Source organism: Scomber scombrus, chromosome 4 (assembly GCF_963691925.1).
Source record: "Scomber scombrus chromosome 4, fScoSco1.1, whole genome shotgun sequence".
Classification (NCBI taxonomy): Eukaryota; Metazoa; Chordata; class Actinopteri; order Scombriformes; family Scombridae; genus Scomber; species Scomber scombrus.
The window spans coordinates 4,090,307-4,118,234 of NC_084973.1; the positions used below are offsets into that span (position 1 = coordinate 4,090,307).

The following is a 27,928-nucleotide window of genomic DNA, read 5'->3' on the forward strand; positions in this document are numbered from 1 at the left end:
ACACGGCGGTGGGACAGCTGAGGGGTTGTGTCCTATGGGACCATAATCCCGCCACCTGAACTAAACATGGACATGTTAAGACACAATGTAAAGAAGAAAAAAAAATTACAATAAATAAGCTAAATAAAAACATTCAAGGAAAACCTATAAAAAAGTGATAAATATGAATACTGAATAAGTATTCAAACATTTCTACTGCAGTAAGGAAAAAGTTTGCCATTGTTTGAATCAGACAGTTATATTCATGAAATGAACTTTTAAATATGCATCTCATAAAGGCCAAACTAAATGACAACTTTGACAAAATAATCTTCTCTCAGAGTCTGCTCACTAGCTTTTTGTGATAGTTTTCAACCACATTGCATGGCCTTTTTTATGACAGTGTTTGTCTATTTAATCAACTACTGACTCTCATCTAAATACCAGCTAGAGTGAGAGTAAGAAAACAGTTGCATAGAACAACAAAACAACAGAGACTAGAGCCAAATCTCAATGGCTTCAATGAATGTCTGCCTGTGAAAATCTGCAAGACACATGTCCTCACTGCCATCATCAGCAGTGTCTTCCAGGCGCTGGCTGTTGCCTGTGGTTACTGGTGTGAATGGGTGCCACTGTACAGTATGAGTGTGAAGTGAGGTGCTGTTTCATCTTCTCCATTTATCAGCGTATATTTAGTCTTAAGATGAAGCACAATAGAGTGTTCATCCAGATGCAGCATAGCTCTATTGTTCCTGTTTGTTGACAGGTTTATTTTCCTGTCACCATAGTGAACAGATGGGGCTTCCTTCCTTGCCAAAACATAAAAGATATCTTTTATCTATTTTGGAACTACGCATAATATTCCACTTTATTTAAGGCTCTTTATAATTGCCAAACTATTTGTCATCCAGTCATCTCATCTGAAAGACTATATTATATATAGATTCAAATGCAGGAGGGGCAATGGTTCAACACCTCATCAAGTTGACTTATTGAAGTATTTCAGCCTCATAAATAACCTTTGTTTAGGTTTGTTTAGGCCTTGCAGTGTTTTTCCTTGATCACATGCCAAAATTTGTGGGCATTTCGGGGCATCTTTGTCTGCGCCTCTGCTACAAAATGTTGATGTGAGGTCCTGACACAACCACTCCTCCTCTATAATCTCTAAAGGCCTCCATTGTATCTTGTACAATGGCCTTCTTTGGTGTGCTCCTCAGTCCCTCGGCTAAACCTCAGGAAAGCCCCCACTGCAAAAAACATGAGACATTATTGAGTGTGTGCCAGCTCCCATAGACAAGTTCAGTGAAAAAAAGCACTTCATAATTGGATTGTTATTCAGTATTAGACCCTGGGTTCTTATTTTACACATGAGATTGCATGAAGCTTAAGGGACTGACAGAAGGTTGAACAAGTGTAAGTTTCCATGCAGCTTTGGAAAGGATGGCGCTGCATGTTTGCTGTCCTTATTTTGCTTTTACATCCTGTTCAGCCAACTCTTTCTCCGAAGTTACTGTCACAATAAATAGCCCAAAGGATCTTAATGAGAGTCACACTGGAGTTCTCTATTTTCTGTACAGCACAACACTTAAACTGTCACAAGCCCCATTTACACGTGTCTGCAATACGTTATTCTTCTCTCACATCCTACTTATTTCTATTAGATCAATGTGAAAAAAATTGTCACACTGCAATGCACTGCACTTCAAAAGCATGGGATTCTTTTTGTAATCAACCTGAGTGAAAACATGTGGCAGACAGTACAGCAGCATGATTGGCAGTAAATCAAAATTCCATGCTATGCAGTCATTTTGTCACCTCTTGCCTTGTGGTGTTTCAACCTGTAGAATGATTCTGGTATATTTTTGGCTGACTGTGTAGGCTTCCTTTATGTTTATTATGGGACTAATACACAGAGGCCCCCATGAATTGTTGCAGAACTGGGTGTGTATTTGAAAATATGGGTTGATCATGTAATTGGAAGGTCCCCATAGTGGGAGAAAATTACCTCACCATAGCAGAGGCATGTTAGGGGGGTCTTGGAAGAGAACCTCCTCTTACATTAACCCAATTACTTAATTAACATGGATGATATGGTGAAATAGAGCAGTTTCTGGCTGTAAATTGGCATGTAACATGAAGACAAAGGCCTTACATCCTACATTCCCAACCTTACACTGTGAAGATCATACATGACGAATATGTGATGCTGATGAACATGAGGCCCTGCTGATGTGAACAGGATCAAGTTGAGCCCTGATTTAGCAACAGGGGAGCCTTTGTGTTGGCCATGAGGCACTGGGACTGAGGTAGCATAGGTCATGTGAATTGTCAGTGTTCATCAACACGGCTAGCATGGACATCATTGTTCCATTACAACATGTCAACATTTCGTGACAGAGTTCATGATTGGACACACCATTAGTGCTGCACTCATCCAACCTAGGGGCTTGCCTTACAGTCATTAATGAAGTTCTTTATCTGGGTGTAAAAAAAGAGCACTCTACACTGGGACCTTCTTTAAATAGAATTGAGGAGTTGATTTTCTTAAATGAAGACCACATGCGTGGACCCACCACACCCACCATTCAACTCTTATTTCAATGTCTCCCTTCAGAATTGCATTACTTGGAACTGAAGTTTAAGATTTTCAAACACCTAGCCAAGAAATCATGTAGCCATGCCATTATTACCATGACCCAAGACTTCTCCTTTCAGTGTATTTTGGGATTGAGATCAAGCAGAGCGTGGTAATCTTTACCCCAGAACTCATGAGAGCTTGGTCAACCAGAAAAATCAGAAGATCTGAGTCACTGGTCATCATTTCTTCAACACGGGATGGGCAAGGCGGGTCCTGCAATCCCATGGCATATACTGGATCACTGCGGATTGATTTATAAGGCTCACAACAGACTTTCATAATGGAAATTTTATTTCATAGCATAGACACACACACAGCTAGTTTCAAATGTTGTGTTATATTTCATGAGTATGTATAAAGATTTGGCAGTTGAACACATTTCTTTATTGGAATAGGCAGACCATTTTTTAATAAACACTCCTGATGATTTGAAAATTCAAAATAATGTAGCTATGAATGATGAAAAGTGTGCAAGACCAATGCACTACTACGCTGTAAGAGTTGTGTGTCTTAAAACTTACCATTCCCATTATGTGCCTCACGCAATACTGTCAGTCATTGTCAAAAAAAAGAAAAAAAAAAAAAAAAAAAGAAAAAGGTTTATGGTGTCCATTATTGACCTTGGCACAGCAAATGGCACAGTGCACAAATTGTATGAGCATGACTGTACAACATATTCAATAATTGTGACAAATGTCAAGTGGTTATGCATGTTACGGACAATGACAAAAGCTGCATGCTTTCATACAATGACATAAACAATAGAAAACAGTTGTATGATATTAATTGTCAAATGAATTCATGTAAATACAAAAGCTTAGAGACTTGTGTACATAGGATTTTGGAGTTCATACTATATTCAACACACCCCTCAGAACAACATCAACAGTACAGAGACAGGAAGCATCATGAGGCCGGAATAATAAACAAAGTAAAATCATGATCAAAGTGCTTGGTGACAGGATGGAGTTGATGGGCAAGTGAAACAATAGCTCATAGTTTAGTTTGACAAACATTTCTCAGTAATAGAACTACTCTGAAGGCAGGAATAATCTCATTGGTTGAGTTAAATGCCAGTGGGAGGAGCCAAATGACATTAGCTTTGTAAAAAGCCCGTTGAAAAGTGAAAGTTAAAACATGAAGCATGAAAGATTAGGATACCTGGTTGCTACTCACTGCAAAAATAGGAGCTCTAGCCATGCAAAATTATTATTATTATTTTTTTTTAAATTATAGCTAATTAGGTCAGCTGACCTTGAAAGTTCAAACCAATTGACAACCACCATGGCTGATTACTAAAGGCAATTAGATGCTGGCTTCAGTTAGAATTGACTATATTGAACTGACCCATTGAAAAGCATTAGCTGATTGCCATCTGCTGTCTCATTCATGGTTTATAGTCATTGACTCTTGGATCAGCTTCTGGGATACCTGTTGACTAGTAACGTCCAAAAATTCCTTAAGTATTAATTAAGGCTTATGTTTGGGATAGTGCTATCTTGATTGACATAAACCTATTTATCTCAGTTGTGGTTGGTTTCCAGACCTCAGTAATGACCAACATGGCATCTAATGGTAAATCTAACATGCAAGTGTCAAAGTCTCTCCTATTAGAAATTAATGGGCCATATCACAAATATTATCTGTGTTTGTAAAACTCTTTCCTTAAACTATTCAAGCTAGTTAGCCAGCCTGCTGACATTCCATGAATCAACATGTAAAGAAATCTATATTAGCTCTGCCCGTTGAGCTTCAACTCAACCCATAAGATTATTTCCATACTTCTCTATCCATGCCATTGGCATATTTTACAAACACGTCCTAGTACATGTTTGTAACATGTATGTTTGGTACACTGTGAGGTCAGGTGTTTGAATAGCATGCATTGGTACTGGAAGGCTGGTGTAGGTTCATCCTTTGTCCTGTTGAGTCCAATATGGCTGCTTCTAGGCTGTCAAATACTGAGCATCTTCTTTCTACTTAGGTGCCATACTGGCAGACCTACTGTGAGATTATTGTATTTGTGGCATGAGCTAGTTGTGCTCACTGGTCAACAAAGGTTACCCGATATGTGACCTGATGGCCATTGTCCCAGGCATACAAAACCTTCTCCTTGGGGTTGTAGTCAATCTGTGTAGTGAAGGAGTACTCATTGATGAAGGGCAGGCGTGGGATGGCATCACTGTTGGTGTGGGTGTCATAAGCATAGTTCACCTCACCTTCCTTCTGATTGTACACATTGACGGCATACAAAACGCCACAGATGATGAAGCAGTTCCCGTACGAGTTCCTCTTGAGACCTGTCCTCCAGGTGGTTTCCTTTTTCAAGGACAGGTCTCCAGGGTCCAGTTTACTGATGACGATCACCTCTTGCTGGTTGTAGTCATAGTCCATTGAAGGGTAGATCACCCACAGGCCGCTTTCATCCACTGCAAAGTCAATGTCCGAATGGCCCCGCCATTTCCAGGGGGTGGTGTCCTCATAAACCACATCATGCAGCAATGTCCAGGCAGCCACGTATCGCATCCTCAGATCGTACTTGATGATGTTCTTGGTGAAGGCTCTGTTGTAGTAGAAGGCTCCATTGTAGACAACATGGCCCGTGCCTATCCAGTTGTAAGGCAGTTTAAAAAGGTTGCTCCACCGGCCTTGAAAAGACAAGAATATTACATTAGCTTTATAAATTATGAACCATGGGTGAATCCTTCTTATTTGCTAACGACTCATGCCGTTGCTCAAAACAGAACTATGTGGAAGTGTCTAATATCACTGGTGGCTTTTACATCATGCCTCCAATAAAAGCCAGCCTGTTTAAATCTATTCAAAATTCCTTCTCATCACACCTCATTTCCAGTCAGTTCAAGATTTTCTGGCTCCAGTAACTGCCAAGACAGAATCACTAATTAATGATCCGATCCCTCCACAGTTAAAGGAATACAAGTTAAGTACACAACCCCTGAAAACCACAACTTGGCAATTTTACATTTTAGTTCTTGTACGAATTAAACAATCAAGATAGCTTACAATGTGTTGATTAGGGAGTTTTAGAAATGCTGGTACACACCAGGCACCAACTTATTTTTTTACGTCTGGACATAGCAAGACTAGCCAGTCTTTATACTAAGCTAAGCTAGGCTAACAAGCTGCTGGCTGTAGCTTTATATTACAGTACAGACACTGGACTGGTAGTGATCTATTTATTGTATCTAACACCACCACAAAGCCAACCAGCACTTTCCCCAAAATGGTAAACTAACATCTCATAGAATAAAAAACGGTAAGACAGCTATAAGGTTACCCTTGCATAACTACACCATGAAGATTTAAGTATCACACCTATGTGTTAAAAGAACATGGTTTCAGCTGTGTAATCAGTATTAACACAATATTGAAAGGAAAATGCTGTTTTATGATCAGGCCTGTAAAACTTAAAACTGTCTTGCAATTTACTTTTGAGGCCTTGAGACTTGACTTCCAAAAACAATTCTTGTAGAAAGTCCCGATGGACCAACTTGTGGTAAATTTAGCTTGTAAGGAAATCACTTTAATAAAATTAAAGTGATGGTGATGTGTTTGGTTAACAGTCAGACTAAATAAGCAGAATAAAGTCTAGAAAGTGTTTCTTGCAAAATAAAGTAAACTGCTTCAGGATGTCCTGCTGTGCTTATGAATGCATTATCCTTTACTTATTATGATTTGGATACATTTTGCTGTGAGTATGCTATCCTCATATTGTGCCCTTCATAGAGCCAATGACAATGTTTTTACAATACCAGACTGTGTACAGACTGGCTTCATGTGACAGTCACACAGTTTGTTTAGGAGTTCACTGCTGAACAAACACGTTGTGTACTGTAGGTGTCATTTTCTAATCACATCCTATTGGCTGTCCTAACCTTTCGACCTCAGGAAGTGTGATTTAGATAATGATAATAAATGAAAATCCCGGTAAAGGACAAAAACAACGCGCAGTAAAACACCTCCCATAACCCCCCATCCCTGAGGCCAGCCCACACTCTTAATCCCTCTCTGCTGTGCCCAGTTCAAAGGAGAGGCCAGCACACATGTCAGAGAACAGCAGGCATCACCGCCACTCACCAAGATATCTAGTCATCCGCACACAGCTGTGAGCTCACTGCACTGCGGGACACCTCACATGTAAGTGCATTTAGAAAGACCATTGTCCAAACATATCTAGATCAACAAGCCAAGTCCTTAGAGGGGAGATCATCTTAACTCTCTTAGAGAGTGTAATCCAATTCCTCAGTTGATTTGGATGTGGAAGGAGTTGATTTTCCCACCCACTGGAGCCATGAAACTACATAGACCTGCATTCCACAGATCTCATCAGTCACACAGAGCTCATTGGATAATCAAGATGAATCAATGTCAACAATGTTATTAGAAAAAACAAAGCTACAAATTAAAACCTTGTAAGAATTAGGTCAGTATATTTGGGGCAATATGTACCTTTTTAAGTTAAAGGTAATATATCAGTCAACCCAAAGTCAGAGTTCTCTGTTAAACATCTGTAAACACTAAAATGAAACCTATGAAGCCGCTAACCCATCTAAAACATTACAGCATGGTGCAAGAATGGCTGCATTTAAATGTTCAAAAGGTTGAATATTAGTAGCATCAATCCTAAAGTATTGGTATTAGTGTTGAAACCCTCATACTGCTCAAACTGTCATTAAGGCTTTTCAAACTTTCTTAGCCCTAAATCCTAAACTAGCTAGCCCCGAGCTAGCTAAATATAATTCCTCAATTGCCTCTATCAACCCAGGCTAACAGTAAGCTTAAGGGCAGATATAGTTGGACAACAAATGTTCCATTGCTTAGCCATGGCCTAAGGATGTTGTTCTAAGCAGATTACATAGAAATTACACAGCGGTTTGCACTATATTAATGTCAATGTGGAGTGTTTGAGTTTGTACAGTATTAGCATTTGACACGGTTTTGTGAGTAAGCAGAATAAAGATTATTTTAGATGCCACAATAACTCTTTATGGGTCAAACATCTACAGAGATATGGATGTTTATATCATTTTGTAAAGTACAGATGTAAAAGAGGGGGTGTTCAAACTTGGACTGTTTAGCTATGGCTAGTAAGGTTATCTTTGACTTTGGACAAAGGAAATTCACCTTATTTGATTCTCTAAAGGCCCCAATATACTCTCCACACAAGTATGCACTTCTCTTTGAATCAGATTTGATCTGCAAATACCTGGGCATCACCTACTTAGATAATACAAATTATATAACCCTATTGGAATGCTATGTAAACACGGAATAGATAATTTACACTAAAGACTACGAGCCCAAGTGTAAAATAGTGATATGTTGGTCACGACCGAATTGGCTCTATGAGATGGCTCCTTTATGTGAATGATGGGAGCTGCTTTTTTTGTCGTTGTTGATGGTAACTACCTTGCTTTTGCTTGCTGTAATTTACATTGCTTAAAATCTAAGGAGAAAGGCACACACACAAATTTAATCTAGGCTGTGGGGCGGATCTGATATCTGCTGCCAATACACTGGAATGGTATTTGTTTTTTTTGTTTTTTTTAAATCTAATTGACAACATACAATATTAAGGGCAGATAATAACAGAGGGAAGAAAGAGGATCAGCCCCTCTAAGCTGAGACACTTACTTAGTGTCTTTATTAATGTCAATCTACCCTTAAGACAATTTAACACTGTTCAATCTAACTGTTAAAACTGTTTGATGCTGCTGTTTTACAAATTGTAATTTATCATATCTTTGTTATATGTTAATGTTATAAGTGCACACATACCAATCATAGGTGAAAAAAACGGTTAAATTTGGCTGAATTATAAAAGCCAGAAGTAGTCATTAATGAAGCGTTTTGGAGCTGAAAGAGCCGACTCTTCTTGCTGAACTGAGCCGAATGATCTGGTTCACTCAAAAGAGCCGGAATTCCCATCGCTAGTGTAAAGGGGTCAGTATGCTTTAAACAAAGTGCCTGTTGGATTGTCTGTCAGCACCTGAAATCTCTCAGACATCAGAAGTGGGGGTTGGTGGGCGAAGGGGTTTAAGTCTGACAGTCTTTGTTAGCGTAGCGTGAAAAGACCCAACTAAAGCACACCTTGTTTAAAGTTTTCCAAGTTGCGGAACTCCACCAGATTGTTGCCGTAGTAATAGTTAGTGACGTAGATCTTGGAGTCTTTAGCCAGCGGATCCTTCATCCAGGCCCCCTCGTTGCGCCCATAACTGTGCTGCTTCTCTGGTTTCTCGATGGATGCTAGAGTCCCTTCGCATTTGAGGATCTTCCCTGCAAAAAAACAAAACATGCAGAACATTCAACATGTATGCCTGGGAAAGAATGACTTGCCTTAACGCGGGCTTAAATCGATTTCACACTCATACATTTCTTGGCAACGTGAAAAGACATGCTTATCTGCTTCTATATTGGCCTCTGTCACCGCAGTCGCAGCCTGAAATAGAATACTGGGTGTATTCACGGGGGGCGTATTTAAGCATGTACCGGCTCTGTGAAGAGTGGGCCGGCTGTTGTTGTTGGAGTTGTCCAGCAGGAGCACGATGGTCGGAGCTGGTCTCTCATTAGCTGCTGAATTCTGAGCGGCGACGGTAGTGGATGCAGTCGTCGGCGAAGTAGTGGTGGCGGTAGTCGTTGTTGTGGTTGTGGTGGAAGCCGTGGAGGCGGGGGGATCGGCCGCAGCGGCTTCCACGGTTTCCAGTACCATTTCGGCACCTCCGTCCTCAGACTGGCTTTCCTTGACGTGATGGACTGTGTAGGTTTTGGCAGAGTGGTCTAGGAGGGGAGGAGAGGAAGTTGTGAGTGAGACCAGGAGATAAAACAAGCAAGAATCTACAACTCTACAGAGCTAGATTTCATTTAAAATATAGCAGATGGCCAAACAAGGTCAGACAGACCCGAGGCTGAGGGGTGGTGAGACAAGAGTAACACTGTTAGCTTTTTATAGCTGTAAACAACCTGCTCCTTGTTCTTGTTATTGATGGTTACACAAGGCAACCATGACATGAGTAGTGAGTAGAAACATTATCTCTTAACTGTCCTTCATCTGTCTTTTATAAAGGAGTTTTAAGTCATTCCATCAGTGGACCGTACATATTGTATGTGTCTTCTTGACAGTGGGAGACGTATAATAAAGTCTGCTGTGGTTCCAGAGGGTTCACATCAAAGGCAGCACATTAGCAATGCAGCACAGAGAGAAAACCAGCTTCCTCCCTCTCCCTCTTTTCTGAACTTCTTTCTCCACGTTCCGCCCGTCGTGCTGTCTATTTGATTTAACTGGTTTCTTAATACAGCAGACAGAGTAGCTTTTAACAAAAAAAGGGAGGAAGTTTGTAAAAACCACAATGAAACATGCCTCAGAAACTTAAAAATGATTGCATTATACTTATGGTTTTCAAAGGAGAGGGTTAAGACCTCAGTATGCTTGAGAAATATTGCCTGTCAGATTGTTTAACAGCCGGTTATTGTTTATCGACTTTACACTATTTAGTATATCCCTCAGGGGCATGCTGCTGTAGTGCCTCTAAGTGTGTGAGATTCTTTTCTGACAGTACACTGCACTGCTTGTAACGTCTAGTTCCTGAGCTTGTGAGGAGTTTTAGAGTTTGAGTTTTATTTTGTAATCGCCCTTGTCTCTCGTTTCAGAGATTTCCACTTCCTGTCCCTCGTTTCCCCGCCTTGTGTGTGATTACCTGCCCCGCCCTGATTAGTGTCACCTGTGTCTAATTATCCCACCTTCCCTTGCTTATTAATCCAATGTGCTCCCCTTTGTCTCTGCCAGTTCGTCTCTTCAGTTTCCTGTGAGCGTCCCAGCCTTTTTCTAACGTATACTCCTTTCATATTCGACCCAGTTTAGTTTTTTGACCCAGTCTTCTGCCTTTTGTTATTCTGAACCCCCTGCCTAACCTGACTGCCTACCTGTGTACCAAACCTGCTTATCATTAAACTCTTTGGATTGGAACTATTTTTTGAGTTGAGTCTTGCTCTGGAGTCTGCTTCAATTGTCATTACAGTGTTCACTTGACTTGATCTCTTACTTTATTTTAGTTATTTATTTTCTAACTCATTATGCTTACTGTGTCGATGATCTTTATTTTTATTATAAATGATCTTTATTTTATCATATATTTATATATCTATATATTTTTTTACTGCAATCACTTTGTCATGTATCTACATGGCAGGAATGACAATAAAACATTATAAAATAAATACAATAAAAATTCAGTTATTATAGTCATTTAAAACTATCACAACTTTGAACCAAGAAAGAAACTAAAACCAAATAAAAAGTAACCTTTGAAATGAAATCCATCACAAAATATATTCCAGTTTTCATCAGTTAATGAAACCAAAGCCTCAAGGGAAGAGCAGACTTCATACATCTCTGTAATCACACATTCTTCAGTATCATTCACTCCTCAAAAACTATGTCTTCTTCAGAAGTTGATTTAGCTGCTTAACGTGTTGAGCTAATAAGCAGCATCTTGCATATTATTACATTATATCTTTGCCAATCATGTTAGCTAACGTTATCAACTCCTTGAAGGACAAAAAACTAAATGTATCTACAATCCTGCTGAAATTAGATGCACATCACATGTTTTTGCCCCCCCCTTAGGGAAATTCATTTTTCTACAGTATGTATGAAAATGCTTTAAAGACAGTTTAAAGTCTTTATTGTATTATCAAACTTAAGGAGCATAGGGCTGAGGGAACATAGGACTGTGGGAACATAACTGGGTGTGAAGGTGTGATAGTAGCTCAAGCTCTTTTCTTATTATTCACACAGCTACCTTCATTTCTACTGCAGTTTTTATATACTGGTAAGTGCAACACAGTGAATTAAAGTATGCATTGTTATCCCCATTTGTACGATTCATTAAATCTACTCCTCTAAGGACAGCAGGGTTTGTGCCCTACCTTTGAGAAAGCCTTTTCTAGCCTTTAAACATGACGGATTGTATGAGTTTTGCACTTATGAAGCAACCTTAAGCCTTTACTTTCTGTGATGGTCTAAATAATTAAAATACAACCTCATAAAACACGGAATCCTGACCATCTTTTGGAAAATCTGCGTTATTTCCCTTCAAAAACCCATTTTAGTCAACTTGTTGTTTATAACCAGATTCTGGCATCAAGAATCACTCGTGGTCTTTAATAAAAAAAAGACAGCCGGCCGAATCAAAGTTACTCTGAACAGAGAGACAGGCTGCTCTCCTTCTGTTTTTATACGCTGATGTCCTGTGCTGCCAGACAGATGTGGGAAGATTACAGCAGTTCTACATAAGCGACGCATCTTCCTGACACGCATGCTCTGAACACATGGGCCAGATGAAGGCTGGAGCACAAATAATATTCTGTCAAGATTGTGTAATAATAATAATAAATAAAAGGATGTTTCAGAAAGCAATCACGCCCTTTGAGATGTGTAAGACATTTTAATGGTACCTGGAATAAAACGCTAATTTCATAACCAAATTCCAGACATAAATCAGTGAATAACATCCTATCTCTGGTTGAAGTGTAGCGAATGACTCTAAGTGGAGAGAACATGAAAGATGAAAGAGGACATTAGCTAATTGTTAACTGATGTGACCGTTTGAGTTTAGTAATGCAGATGGGCCGCACATTGCACAACTTCTTATTTAGCTAAAAACAGATAAAAGACCGCTTTGTAATATTTTGTTGTTGTGATGCAGATATTTTAGTACTTTTTAAAGGACCAAATGCTTTTGATGTCCATATGTCCATTTCTTTGTACTAACCATCACTGTTAACAATTTGGATCTTCTTTTATTGTTGTCATAGCGACATTCTGGTTGCATGACAACATGGTATTAAAATAAATCTATTGGTGCTTAATACTGCGCTGTCATGCAATGTAACATTTTCAAACATGTGACTGGTGAGGATCTCTTAATTGACTACAGATACCTTGATCTCAATGTTAATGGGCCAACAGACTCAAAAGCAACCAGTGGTTTAAAAATGCATTCAGCTTTGGGAAAGTGAGTGTAGGTAATGAGTGTTTAACATTTTCCTCTTCTTCTACATCTCCTGAGCAATAGTGGAAAGTAACTAAGTACATTTATCAAGTGCTTTACTTGACTCGACGTGTTAAGTGTTTCTTTTTAATGTTACAAAATACTTCTTCATTTCAGAGGGAAATACTGTTGTAATTGTAATGTTTTTAGTTTAGTTCTGGGGCAAAATGTAGGCTCCTACTAACCCCTCTCCTACCATCCTTCAGTGCTACTATCACTACTATGCTGGAATTATAATGAATACATCTGGGTTTGTGCTAATTATGCTCCGAAATGATGGAATACGCACCCTAAAGCTATAGGATTTGGGCTTTGTGAACATTTTAAAAAGACAGCTGGAAACATATTTATTTATTTTATTATTTTATTTTATTATTTGCTGTTGTTTTATTGCATGTATTTTTATTTTCCCCTGTAAAGCACTTTAAGCTACACCCCTCGTATGAAAGCTGCTCTATAAATAAAGTTTATTATTATTTATTAATTTTGAAACACAATTGTATTTACAAAAGCAAATATAAACTGGAACATTACAGCTATTTAAATTCGATTTTTCTGCAAGGCACCTTTACAAGACAAGGGCACAAATGTACCTATAGTGCACACAACCCACCTTAGTAGATATTATATTTCAGTGGTTCACATTTGCCTGACAAATGTATCCACATTTTTCAGTTAGGAACTCCAGATTTTAGAAGTAAGATAATTAGAAGTTTAACTTTTGATATGTGAAGGACAAAAATACTTTTTAATACTAAAATGTTGAACTAAAATGTAGCACTTTTACTTGTAATGGCATATTTTTAAAGGTGCAGTGTGTAGGAGTTAGTGGCATCTAGCAGTGAAGTTGTAGATTGCGAAACACTGAATACCCCCACCCTCCCCTTCCGAGCGTGTAGGAGAACCTAAGAGGTCCTCTCTATTACCAATGTTTGGTTTGTCTACTCTGGGATACTGTAGAAATACGGTGGTGACATGGTAGACTCTGTGGAGGGGACCCACCCCATATGTAGATTAAGTGGTCTCATTCTAAGGTAATGAAACACACTAACTAAAACATAACCAAAACTAACAAGAATATTATATTTCATTTCTGCTGAGGCCGTTCCATTAGATGACACTACATTCTACACACTGCACCTTTAATAATACTTTTACTTTATTTCAGGTAAAGAAATCTGAGTGCTTCTTCTCAGCTGCTATAACTGTTTTTCGATTTGGCAGCTCCCACTAAAAAATGTGAGTAACTGTAGCTGAGTTTGAAATGGGGCATTGCAGGAAAAAGCATGCAGGTGCTTCAACCTTACCGGGATGAATAAAGGGTTTTTTTTTTTAAAGAAAAAGGCATCCTGCTCTTTTCTAGAGATTATGGAAATGTGGCCGAATGGTTTCAGTGATTTGACAAGGGTGGCTGGGCTCGCTGAGACTCACATACATGGCAGAACACACGGTCTGACAGCGTCATGTGCGTGTGCCCTGAGCAAAACGCAGCATGCCTATTCACTCAAATAGACTTAAAGAGGATTGGAAGAAGTCAGGAAATGTTTTTTCTCTGCGTTGGTCTGGGTCCCCACACATTATTGTGAGGAGTGAGGCTGAGGCATGTCATGAACATGGCAGCGCTCCATTGAGACAGCATTCCATCAGCTCCATGTATTTTGTCAATAAAAGATTTGGATTTCCTGCTCGCCGAACGCGCACCAGCAATCCTCCAATCCCTGCGCTCACTAGGCCAGATTTGCTCCAAACAACACCAGAATAAATCTTGTATTGAGGTGATCTCGTGTGGCACATGGCTACGGATTGTCTGTTTTATTGCTCTCGCGCTTGAGTGTAAAGTTTACAACACAATGAAACTTATCTCACATTTGTGTAAAACAACAATCTCAGTAAAACTTTATACTATCCTCAACTGGAAGCTAAACCCAGCCTAAACAAAGATCTCGACTGTGTTTGTGAGACCTGCAAACCCCCTTGGCGGCTGCTTGGGCTCGCGTGGCTGATGATCCCGATCCAGCCGAGTGTCACGTGAGGTCAGATTAGATTGCTGAAGAAACTCATTTGGATCATTTTCAACACCCACAGTGGATCACGCACAGATGATCGCACACAGATGGGAGTGGAAACTCAGCTGAAGTGTTAGCACAATGTTTGCTTTAGCACAGAGAAAAAGGCTTTCTATGAACACAGCACTATTCTGGGAGAGTATACAGTGTCCCTGCCAAGCTGAAAAACTCTCACCTCCTCTGTGCTCATCCTCGTCCGTTTTGGCAGCCTTGTAGTACGTGATGCCCCTCACTACGCCAGGCTGGTGGCCAACTACCTTGGCTTTGGCTGTAGGGTCAGGCTTGACCGGCTTTCCAGGTTTAACGACCTCTTTCTTGGGCTTTACGACCTTTTCCTTGGGCTGTTTGGGAGGGGGTTTGGATGCGGGGCCCTTTTTGTTGCTTACTTTTACAGTCTCCTTGGTTTTCTCATCATTCGTATCCTGTGAACATGGACAATACGGGTTATGTCAGCGCAGTTGGAAACATCTGCAAACAGGTGTGTTTAATATGCTTATGAAACGAAGTGAATTTTGGCTTTGTAAAGTTTTTGTGTGCAATATTGTTAAAATTGATGTGTGTTATCCCTATTGCCAATGTTTCAAAGTGTGTTAACAGAAAACATACACTATATAATCATACAAATGACACAAATAATGCTACTAAAAGTGACACTATTACTATTGCTCCAAAAGCATCAGTTCACTAACAGTACCAAGTCCATTTCTAAACAGCTTTGAGATTAAGCCCAAACTTAGTCCAAATAGTAATATTACTACTATTACTACTAGTACTTAACTACTTGCACCACTACTACAAGTGCAACAATACTATAAATTAACCCTTTCACACATAGAGGTCACTAAAGTGGACAGCTATTCAAAAGCTGTTTTCTTATATATGCATGGATTTAGATGGATTTAGATGGATTTAGGTGGATTTTGATGGCATAGTTGCACTTCAGCCACCACAGTGGACACTAGTGCGTCATCCCATTCACTACCATATCATCTCCAGGAACTTTTTTGGTTGTAAATCAGTTGATTTATGTTATTAAATGAAGTTGAAATATATTTTTTCATGCCTATAGAGAAATTTAAAAAAACAGGGAAATAAATCCTGACTGAGGTTATCATAATTCGTGCATGGAAGGGTTAACTTATAATGTGTGATATTTTTTAATGTGTCACAGTTGACAACCAAGAATACTAACAGTGTATTTATACGTTTTTTGGTACACATATTTCCCTTATATGCATGCTATAATGAAATTATAAGCAGGATCTTTAAATGTTTATTAATATACAGTATTTGTCACCAATTATAACTTATATGAAGAAATGTCTTTTTATATTTTTACAACTGTATTTTAATGTTAAGTTAATATTACTCCTGTGAGGACTTCTGAGAGTTACATTCCATCAATAACATCTGCTAACAACCACATAATAGTATGTTAAAAACTATTTATTAAATGTTTGTACATAGCTTATAAATGCTTTTTTCTCATTGTCAGCGTCTGTTCTAACCTGTGCTTTGCTCTCAGAAGCGTCTTTCTGAAGCAGCTGCAGACTGAGGCTGGAGATCTCCTTCTTGATGCTCATCATGATGTTGGAGTAGTTCTCATATCTCTTAAACTGGTTGGTGAGGCTCGTCATGCTGTCCCGGACAAATTCATTGTCTCTCGTGAGGTTCGTCTTGATCGTCTGCGAAATAAAAATCATAACTTGTCTCCGACTGACGCTTTGAATATAACGATATGATGATGTACATGGCTGTGTGTGTGTGTGTGTGTGTTTTTTAGCGTACCTCCTCCAGGGTGTTCATCTGAGACACCACCTTGTTGATGTAGGAGTGCACTTTCATTAGATCCATGCTGTAAAGGGTTCCCTCAAGGAGGTCCACCATAGATTGGAGCTGGTCATTTGTGCAGTAAAAGAAAGAGAAGCCAGTGTTATTCACTATCTCCTGAACACAAAACTGACAGTTTTATGTCACTCTGTTCAGCTGAGTGTGACACAGTAATTGCTTAAGTGCTCTCCCAAAACATTTGTCTGATTACCACTATTGACAGCCACACTGTCAGCTCTCAGTCTGGGTTCATTCAGAGTCCACCTCAATCATTTTACACGAGATTTATTGGGTTAATCTATAGTTAAAAGTGGAATCAGATCAAACATCTGGTACAGCCTTTTTCTTTCATATGGAACATAGCGTGCTTTTGATGCCTGTGAAAAATGAAAGTGTGCTTTAGGTATGTGCAGAGGTGTGCTGACGTGTTCCCAAAAGATGTTTCGATGACGTGCAACTACAGCCACATCACAGAGAGTTGGATAATCATTTTTTTATGCTTTAAAGCTGGAGGGACAAAATGGGCTTATTACTCTGGAAGAACAAATTCTCGCAGCTGGTCAAACTTTTATAACAGTAAAATCTTAAGTGTCTTTTTCTGTCTGACATTTCTGTATTATGAGTTAAAGTAAACACTGCTGCCTCTACAGGATGATTGTGGGGCTTGTGAGTATTTGTCTTGTTAAAAATGTCATCACTTCTGGTGTAGAATAAACATTTTTAGAGGAGACACATTAAAGACTTTCATGAATCATAGTGATGAATATACTTTTAATTATGTATTTGAAACGTTCGCTGCTTTGAAGCTCCTATTTGTGAGCTTTCATTAACCCCTTATGATCAAATATGTTGAAACCAACACACAAATTATGCAAATTTAAAGGACCGGTGTGTGGGATTTAGTGATATATAGTGGTGAGGTTGCAGATTGCAACCAACTGAATACCCCTCCCCCTCAGCTTCCCCTTGCAAGTGTGTAGGAGAAGCTATGAGAACCTCCTTTCTGGGCTACTGTAGAAACATGGTGGTGCAATATGACGGGGCAATATGGCGGGCTCCATGGAAGAGGACCCACACCCTATGTAAATATGAAGCGGTCATTGTAAGGTAACGAAAACACAATGATCCTTATTTTCATGGGATTTTACACTAATTAAAACATACTTATGATATGTATACTTATTACTTTCCATTTCTGCCACTAGATGCCACTATATTCTATACACTGCACCTTTAAGCTAGAATTAAATCATTTTTCTACACACAAAAATGAATCACATAAATACAGACAAGTGCTTTAACTTTAATCTTCTCACCTTTAGTAACTCAGGGGCCTGTTTCTTCAACTTCTCCATCTTCCACTCGTTCTCACAGGGGTTGAGGGAGGACGGCGGGGCCGTGCATGAGCACTTGCAGTCAGATCCGGAGCTGACCGTTTCCACCGTGTAGAAGTCTTCCACGCGTACGCTGCCGCTCCGCAGCCTCAGGCAGGCGTCCTTACTTAGAGGACGCATGATGCATTTACAGCGGCAGTCCGAGCCCTCTGATGTCATCCGAACGGGCTCTGTCTCACCAAAGATCTGAAAGAGAGAGCGTGAATTAGCAGGAATCCAAACATCCATTTCAGTGTAATCATCCACTCATAAATGTCTCTTAGATGCTTCAATTGGAAATGTTTCTTTATTGTGGCACAGACAACAAGAGGCCTCATGGTTGAGCAAGAATTGATCAGACTTGGATATCAATGACCTGGACCTTGCACTGTTTATTTATCCAACCCCATAAATGTGGCAGATTTTGAAGGTATATGCTGATCTGTGCTGTTCCTTCCCCCAGCAGTTGTCCCATTCATCTATTCCATTAATCTAACCCCTGCTGGACTTCCATGAATAATAAATCCATGTTTTATTGTAGGGAAACAAAAGCAAGGGAAGGAAAGTGATCCTGAGTAAGAACCACGTGCTTCCCCCTCTTTTTGAATGTTGTAGCTGTGTGTGTGTGTGTGTGTGTGTGTGTGTGACTCAGAGGAAAGCCTCAGAGACAAACATAACTCATAAGGATTCTGCATCACCAGCTGGCCTTTGGCTGCCATGTATGATGACAGAGCTTTGGCAGGCCACGGTCATAGCTTACTTAAAAAACAGGAAGCAATGCATGGCAGCTCCAGCAGACATTCCACACGGTTCCTATGTGAGACGAGCGCAAGCTGGCACGCAAAGGAGACGGCTTTCACGCAAGCATTCGATGGCGCAGATTTACTGCATGTTTGATGAAATGTTCAGGTGGTGATGGTGAGTTGGCAGACTGCATTGCGCAGAGAGAGCTCTGTGAATTTCTCAACTTCGTCTATAAAATTTAATCCCTTTTTTCTTTCTGTGAGAACTTCACTAGCTGAAGACTTGTGAATCGGATTTGCGACTAACGGCTGCCTCCTTAACTCATTGGAATAAAAGAGTGTTCAGTGAAGTGAAGCAAATTTTACAGGTGTAGCAATTGCATATAAAGTCAGTGCAAAAAAACACATGAGGATTGGTGCTGGGCAGGGAAAAAATGGAACAAAGACACTTCCACTGGAGTTGAAGATTTTCCAATTTGAGCAAGCTTTTCAACTCATGTTTATAACTGTGGAAAAACAAGTGAAAGAAAAAGTAGATAATCTTAAAGGGGAAACCTGATTCCTGTTTGAGTTGAATAAACACAGACTGAAAAAACACTTTTTTTTAGATAAGCTGCAATGTTGAAATTCAAGTAAATATTGAAAATGGAAACTGCAATGAAACTTGGTTGTCACATTTATGCTGCAAAGGAGACAAAAACACCTAACCCACCGATCTTGGAGACACTATATTTTTAACTGTATCCTCTACTGTGGCTGAAAAGATGAGTGAAACAGAACCGATATTTTACATGTTTTCATCCAACTTTTCATACTACAAGAAGTCTGCAAAACGCTGTCTACATGCATATAATTTTGTTCCTATATTGTTCACCACAATGTTCTATTTCTCATTGGTTATCACTCTTGTTTTCAATCCATGGGATGCATCTTCTCCCATCATTTCGAGATGGGAGTCAAGATTCTAGGATCCCATATTGGGGGAGGTTTAGGCTGTTGTCTCTCCATGGTGAGATTTAGAGGGTCTTTATAAACCAAAGGACATGCACACATGTGGTATCAGCTTTACCAGGAACAGAGATTCTTCATTAATGAGCTGTGGTCCTATCTTCATATGACTGCAGTAAGTAGGTAGGACTCCAAATATATGATGAACACATTTGTAGACATTGAGCTCCCAGATAGGATGGATATGAATGCAACCTATTAACCAGTTTGTTTACAATAGTTCTTTTTCATAGCACACTTTTGCCATAGGTGAGTAAAGTATTTCACTGAAAGGACTGAGAGTTTTGAGTATCAAAACATCAGCTGTAAGCTGTAAGGAAATTTAGGGATTTGGAGGCACTATTCGGCAAGATAAAGTCATGGAGGAAATCCTCTGGAAATCATCTCTTTGCGAAAGTATCTGAAAAAGTACACAAGAGTACTCCCTGATCTGACTAGCAGATGTAAAGTGAAACACATCAGCTCTGCAACAACGATAGAATTGTTATAAATTATAAAGGAGCAACAAAGTCTTTACTGCAGTTGCTGTGGTGTCAGTAAATTAGGCTATGTGTTGATTTACACACCCTGTGGATTATGTACATTTAAGCCAATTAAGTATTACTCTGTTAAACAGGTGTGTTATGTCTTCTGTAGCTCTGGGGGAGCTTGGTTAAGCCTAAAGAAGTAAGTAAGTCTAATCGGGCTTATCCCAGCTTTGGCATGGAGACGACAAATGTACATCAGAAGGCCAGCGATAAAAAGTTGGGGCGTAGAGTAAGAAAGATGTGGGCTGTGGTGGTATTGGCATTTATGAGGCTCAAATGAGAGAATACTATTGGTTGCAGGATGATATTGGAGTTTAATCTATACTTTGGAGTAAAAGTCAGGCTTTTTTCAGCCTCTTCTGTGAGTCAGCCAATTTTATAGAAGTGCAATACCAAAGTGCATGATAGGTAAATGATGTAATATTATGATTTAATCTATATAAAGTGATTTTTTGGAATGGTGTTACAATTTTGGATGTCTTTTGGCAGTGCAGCAGCAGACTTAGTGAAGGTGAGGGGGGGTGGAAGTGAAGTGGTGGTGGGGGCTCATTAGTGAAAGAATGCAGGCTGAGAGTGATGGGGGGAAGATGTGGAGCAGAGCAGGGTTGCTTTCCCTTCCATTACTTCAGACATACTGTGGGGGGGGATGTCGGGGGGTGGGGGTAGGGGGGTGGCGTCTGATACTGGGGCAGGACTCCAGGGCCAATCCTGACACATGTCAAGCGAAAAGGCAGCAGGTTGACAAATGCTACAGCCACATGAAAACAGAGTGGATTAGCAGATTAAACGTCTTTAGCGGAGGCTGGGCCCACGGCCCTGCTGAGCTGCATTGTTCAGCCACAGTCGAACACTAACTGCTCCATAGCAACACCGGCTTAAGTTGCTTTAAGTTGGAGAAGTCGGAGGAATTCCAGCCAGATTTACTTTAGCACTTGGTGTTTTGTCGAGTCAACAAAGCCTAAACTCTTACCTTGCAGGCTTTACCGAAGAGCCATTTTTGCATCGGTTTATCATGAAGAATCTGAATCATTCTGCCAATCAGAGCGACTGCCTCCTCGTCCTTCTGTCAAATCACATGTGCCGGTACGCCTAACTGACCGTCCAGCATTTCATGCTGAGCTGACCTACCAGCATGAGAACAGGCAGCACAATTAAGAGTGCTAATAATTAAGAGTACTAGCTATTTAATGCAGCCTTTGAACTTTGAGTCTTTGGCTTTGACCTCTCAAGTGCAGTCAAGTTTCAGGTCAAAAAGAACAGGGCTCAAACATGAACTCATGTCTGCACAATGGGAGGAAAAGACCCCGCGCGCCGCAGAGAGCCCTATTAGATCAAGCGCTGTAGCCTGTAACGGCTAACACACCCTGACAGTGATGAAGTGTAACCCCGATTGTGCTCAGGGTTGCTAAAAACACAAAATGTGTCACACAATGGATGGTGTATTTGAAAGCCTTTTCTGGCCTTGAAGGGGTTGAAATCAATGTGTCAGTAGCACCGTTCCTGTTGTATCTGCAGCCATGTTCATATAAACAAGGATATCCTGCTATTTAGCACTTTGCCACCTTGTAATTATGGAGGGAACTGTGTGGTGAAAAAGGCAGGTGCAGGTATCCTGTGGCCAAACTCAAATGTTCAGCTGCATGTTCCAACCTTCTTTAAACTTTAAACGATTCCTGTTATGACCTACGGCTAAATCAACCCCTCCTGCTTGTTGTTTTTTGAACTATTTTCCCACAAAAGCCACCATGAATACCAATTCTAATTAGTCTTAAACCCATCAAGCCTCTAAAGGATGGACTATCCCTTTAAAATCCACATCATCTCCTGTCAAGGGCACTCAAGACCAAATACGGGGTCTGCATTCCAGTCCCAAAGAGTCTGCCTGATTTTTAATCTAATTAGCCGTGCTTATGATAAACAGTCTTACTGTGCCACTGTAAAGATTAACATGGTACAAAGGGGGGATTCTATTAAAGCCTTCAGTCTGGAGATGAACCGTGAGGTCGGTGGCCCAGACTCCAAGCAAAAACACTGGCATTAGCACAGGGATGTTAATTAGCCGAAAACAAAGGGTATCAAGCTCTCGCCGCTTTTGGGGGTACACATCGACATTCCTGCCGGGTCTTTATTAGTAGAGCTCCTAATAAAGACCCAGTAAAGTCAGTTCACCTAAGATGCTCCTGAGACCGACCAGCACCTGATTGGATATACTGGCTGTCCACGGGGAGTTCTGTTTACTGAATTCCTGCTAGGTCTGTTTATATGTGGAGATGGGCTCATGACACTCAGATTAATGAGATACTCATATATTGCAACATAAATAGACTCTTCATCTGAGTTTTTTTTACATTTATAAAAATGTGAAAAAAACTGTGTAGTAATCCATGCACAAGGTTATATAAAAGGATACTTCCCTAATTACTAGTGTGTGTCTATGTGACCTCAACCATGACTGGAATGACGTGAGGTTGCCAATACCTTGTCCCCAGATGATTTGGTACAACAGATGTTTACGGGAGATGTTAAAAAAGCTGCAGAGTTTATCATTGAAGGATATTGTGCTCCATGATGGGAACAATTTATCAAGCAAATTATAAATAAAAAGAACATATTAAATGTTTCAAGCCAAAAATGCAGTGTCTGGTGTAACCTACAAGAACAAGCACTGACAGAGATAATGCAGAAATATAATAATAATAATAATAATAATAATAATAATATAATCATAGCCAGAATAAACATTGTTTAGCAAGAAAACTGCTCAAAAATCTGAATGTATTTTGGTATTTTAATTGTAGGAGAACAGATAAGGTTACTCTTATTTAGTTGTTACTGCAGCAATGTAACCTAATCTACATAACTGTATGACCTAGTCAGCCATTTCTCTACAAGATTTGCTAGAAAACAATACTGACATTGGATAATTCTGCAAAACCCTGGATTACGTCCAATGCCAACATGTCTTAGCTGTCTACAATATCTGCACATGGCATAGTTACGTTTAGGGGACTCTGTGGAAAAATATGCTATGGTTAAGATATAGATACGATGAGGGTTAAGAAACTTCAACATTTGGTGAAAGAAAGTTAAAATTGTTGTACTCCCAATGGACAGACATAAAGAAAAATATCAGAATCAATGCAGCAGTACCAGAGATATTGTCTTTTTTTTTATTCCATGAGTCCTGTAGTAGCTAGAGATGAGTAGTGGGCTATAAAAGTCTGGTAACCTCACTTCTTTTAAATCCATACCCTAGGGTTTTTTTTTCTTTTTAAAACATGTAGTCTTTAGCCCCAACTGACAACCCCAAGTGACATCACTTGAGGCAATATATCAGATTTCACACAGTTCCCACTGGAGGTTTATACAATTTTTTTCCACACATGCAGTAGTCCTCATCAACTTCTGGAAACTGGACTGGATGTGTGAAATTGGTGGAACTCCCTTTAATGTTAGGGAAAGATAGCATTCACCAATCTAAACTCCTCTTCCTAAACTTCCTGTAGTGGTACCAAAGGTTAGAAATGGACAGATACCATGAGGAGCAGCATTCAGGGATACTGGACTGGGACAAACCCTGCAGGGAGGACATGGTGACACAAAGACAGGCTGCGAATCCTGACTGCTTCTACTTATGAATACGACATTTTTGCAACTGGACACAAGGTTCAACTGATCTGTAAAAGGTAAAGATACACAGGGAGATGCAGCTGGAGAGAGATTTCACAATATTCAACATACAGTTCTGTACTGTAGACTGTAAAAGAATGAGGACAAGCTAACTTTGAAACTTATCTGCGGTCATAAATCTTACTTTCAAAGACTTAAGGGATCTGCATGGAGGGAGAAAATCACCCAAGCTATGTGAATGAAGACATGAAAGACTGCGAAAAAAGGGCCGAGCATGCTTTGAAATGCACAGTCCTCAGTGTAAATGTGGCATGTGTAATAAAAAAACAGGGCCGATTTGTTATGGCTTCAGATAAGAACCAACAAACCAGGGACTATTTGCTGCTTTTAACCTTTATACAGTGGAGCTGTTAGTTAATGTGTTGTTCAAGGTTCAGGAACATGAAAACATGGATGAGAGGAAGCCTAAAACATATACAGTAACCAATGTTCAGCATTTTATACCAAAGCCAACCGACGTCAGACCTGTATAAACCCCCCGGTCATGCGCGGGATCACGAACTCGGGTCGAAATGTCAAATGTTCACCTATTCACACCAAACACCAAAAAGTAGTTCCCCGGATCATTGCCTCTGTGTGAAAGAGGTATTAGTCCTCATCTTTTCCAACAGCTTGCAGCTCTGTTTTAACCACAAACACTGAGACATGACTTGCACACTGATGATGTTGACCCTTCATCAAGCCCCATGTGACATCCCCAATTAAATTGTTGGCATAACACGACATGACAAAAACTTCACTTTATACACATTGTGGCACTCGTGTAAAGCAGTGAGGCACATTACAGAACATATTTCATTCATCCGAGTTGCCGCGCTGCAGACTGAGCATCCCAGTCTGCTGTCTCCATCTCTCTTATCCCCTTGTTGACCTCGTACCGATTTTGTCCTCGGGTTTTGTTTACAACCAAAACATGAAGCAGGTGCACGCACTGGTTCCCACGCCACCCCTCCGTGCCCTCCGTGCCCTCCTCTGAGAGGGCTTTGTCTCTGGGTAATGCCACTGCCCCAGTGTGGCTACAGAGAGTATGACCGGACATCTACAGAGACGTATGAGTGGACTTAGAAGAGTGTTGATTAGGGCTGGGTATTGTTAAAAAAAATGACAGTACTTCATTAGATACCCATCATGTGAATAGGAACATAAAATGCCATCACTCCTCCACATCTAAATGATTGGATTTTTACACAAATACATTTTGAAAGTCTTCAAATTATTCATATTTATTAATTGAACAACATTTGTGTTGATTGGCTGTGAGCAAGTCCATACAAATAGTCATATTTTCTATCTCTGGGTGTAAAAAGGATTGATTGCAGGTATTGTTTGATGGGAGACGTTTCGATACTACTTGGTATTTATTTTGGTCGATACCTTAAAGGTACTGAGTTCTGATACCTAGCCCTAGGGTTGATGTGAGGAGACGTACTGTATCATGGTGTAGAGTCAAAGCCAAAGATCGACTGATTCTAGAGTTTCTCATCAATATGAATGGTTAATTTTGATATATGTGTATAGTTTTAGTGACTTTTCCAACTCCACAATTTTACTTTAATTGGAAAATTAAAGTTAAAAGTGTCCATACACTTGTTCTCTCTCGCTCTCTCTCTCTCTCTCTCTCTCTCTCTCTCTCTCTCTCTCTCTCTCTCTCTCTCTCTCTCTCTCTCTCTCTCTCTCTCTCTCTCTCTCTCTCTGGGTGTGGCTCCCTGTTTCCCCTCCTGCTGCCTATCGAGCAGCACACCTGCATCCCATCCACTCTTCAAAGCTGCAGTCTGTGTACTTTGGCTCGACACTCCAGTCTTCGCCAGACTCTACGAAGAGCCTGTGTGGTACTAACGTCACAGCCCGAGTCACTACCCTGCATCTCTCTGTGTGTTTTTCTGCATGTGCATCAGCTTCATTACCCATCTGACGTCTTTGCCTGCCTGCCTCGCCCAGCAATGTCTAGCCAGACAGACAACTCGGCTCTTGCCTCACATGCTCCACTGTTGTTCAGGCACAGCTCTCCAAAGCTGACGACCTGACGACTAATTATGGTTTATCTATCTATCTATCTATCTATCTATCTATCTATCTATCTATCTATCTATCTATCTATCTATCTATCTATCTATCTATCTATCTATCTATCTATCTATCTATCTATCTATCCATCCATCCATCCATCCATCCATCCATCCATCCATCCATCCATCCATCCATCCATCCATCCATCCATCCATCCATCCATCCATCCATCCATCCATCCATCTGCTGCTATAACCAGTACTATTATTACAAGTATTAAAACACTACAGTTACCATTATTACCTCCTACCACTATCACACCTACTACTACCGATGCTGCTACTACTCATATAATTAGTATTAACACTATGTCCTCACATACAATTGCTATTACTATTACTACTGGTGCTGAACTACTGCGTCTATAATTGTTAATAGATGTTCATTGCATGTCCACAGGTACAGTATCCAGACAGATGAACATCACATTCATTTGTGACAGCATCCACCTCCATCATCATCATCCTCTTCTTCTGCTTTCAGGCTTTTCACCAGATGTTGGAAACTGGCTGCAGGGATTTTCTCCCATTCAGCCACAAGCACATCCAACATGTCTGCATTCCAGTTCATCCCCAAAGGTGTTAACTTCTTAACTTCTTCCACATTAAACTGGGAACAACATGTTTTATGCCTGGTTTGTGAACAGGTGCATTGTCGTGTTGAAACGGGGCAAAGCCAGACGCAAACTGCTGCCATACTTTGGTTTATAATATTAATGTAAGATTTCACATGGACATCCCTGTTGGCACTATAGTGTACAACAAACACTAATCTACCATATGCTGCTACTATTACAGCTGTTAATAGTGCTGCAGACTGCTACTGCTACAATGTTACTGCCTGAATGCTGCTGTGAACACTACTATCACTTCATATTACTACAACTAATACATTATTATCTATCACTATATCCAGAGTGGTCAGTTGTTGACAGTCACACACCATACTTGGTCATACATAGAGGCGAAAGAGCTTCTGGTGTTCATATCTGTAATATGTACTTGCCTTCTGTTACTGTGTGACTGTTGATGTGTGTGTGTGTGTGTGTGTGTGTGTGTGTGTGTGTGTGTGTGTGTGTGTGTGTGTGTGTGTGTGTGTGTGTGTGTGTGTGTGTGTGTAGAGGTGGATTAGGCTGAGGGAGAGTGAGGGGTTACTGGAGTCCAGCAGCTGTACAAACAAGGGCAGTCAGATATTACTGTTGCCCCACTGAGTGCCATCTCTCCCACACTCTGCTGGCAGCATGCCTGCACAAATACACCCATTGGGGGTATCATTACATAAAGCAATTGTTACCCGTGTCACACTGCAAGCCTTCATTGGGAGGATTACCTCCAGTCCTAAAAAAAATGACACATAACCTGAACCATCTGCCGACGTTAGACAGAAAATGTAAAGGTCTGGCTTGGGGGAAAATGTTAGGTAGGCCTATTGGTCAAGTCACTTATCTGTCTGAGGCAGAGGCACCATGGTATGGGACATGATGCAGGTAAAAGGGGACGTACAGAGCAACATGGTTAAACATTTAATATTACTGACTCTGGACAGTTTGGATTTCAATACAGCAACACAGTGCAATCATGCATGGGAATCCTGGGAAATAAAGTGAATAATATCCTCCTCGTGTATCTTCTTACCTTGCTCTGTGAGGACGCATCCTTACACAAAACCAGTAGGCAGGCGAACAAGTTGGTGTACCTCCACATTTTCTCTCCTGAGTGTCTGTGCGTTATGTTGAGAAAATCCAAAAATCCAAAAACGACCCTCACTGCATTCAGTCCATAAGGTGAAGTCTGATAGCGCGCCTACTTTAGCTCCATATCCACTTTACGCAGGAAGGATCATACAGTGTGCGTCCGGCTGTATGGATGTGCGCTCTGTGCTGTGCGCCCTGTCTGCACCGCGCGCTCTGTCCGCAGCCAGGAGCAGAGTGCGCATCA

At 40.4% G+C, this 27,928-nt stretch overlaps 1 protein-coding gene across 1 annotated transcript; it reads right to left on the reverse strand.

Annotated features, from left to right (window-relative positions):
- Positions 1 to 2,928: 2,928 nt before the first annotated feature.
- Positions 2,929 to 27,841, reverse strand: LOC133978985 (olfactomedin-like protein 2A). Its single transcript, XM_062417377.1, has 8 exons — positions 27,626 to 27,841; positions 17,900 to 18,163; positions 16,542 to 16,649; positions 16,262 to 16,438; positions 14,929 to 15,175; positions 9,128 to 9,415; positions 8,729 to 8,914; positions 2,929 to 5,265 (listed from the first exon to the last, which is right to left on the reverse strand). The coding sequence occupies exons 1-8, from the start codon at positions 27,692 to 27,694 to the stop codon at positions 4,661 to 4,663; spliced, it is 1,944 nt and encodes a 647-aa protein (XP_062273361.1). The 5' UTR covers positions 27,695 to 27,841; the 3' UTR covers positions 2,929 to 4,660.
- Positions 27,842 to 27,928: the final 87 nt, after the last annotated feature.

Coding starts and splice junctions, on each gene's coding strand:
- LOC133978985 (XM_062417377.1), bottom strand. CDS start 27,694: ATGTGGAGGTACACCAACTTGTTCGCCTGCCTACTGGTTTTGTGTAAG. Junction 16,650..17,899: donor AGGCCCCTGAGTTACTAAAG/GTGAGAAGATTA, acceptor ACAAATGACCAG/CTCCAATCTATGGTGGACCT. Junction 8,915..9,127: donor GCCCACTCTTCACAGAGCCG/GTACATGCTTAA, acceptor GTTTTTTTGCAG/GGAAGATCCTCAAATGCGAA.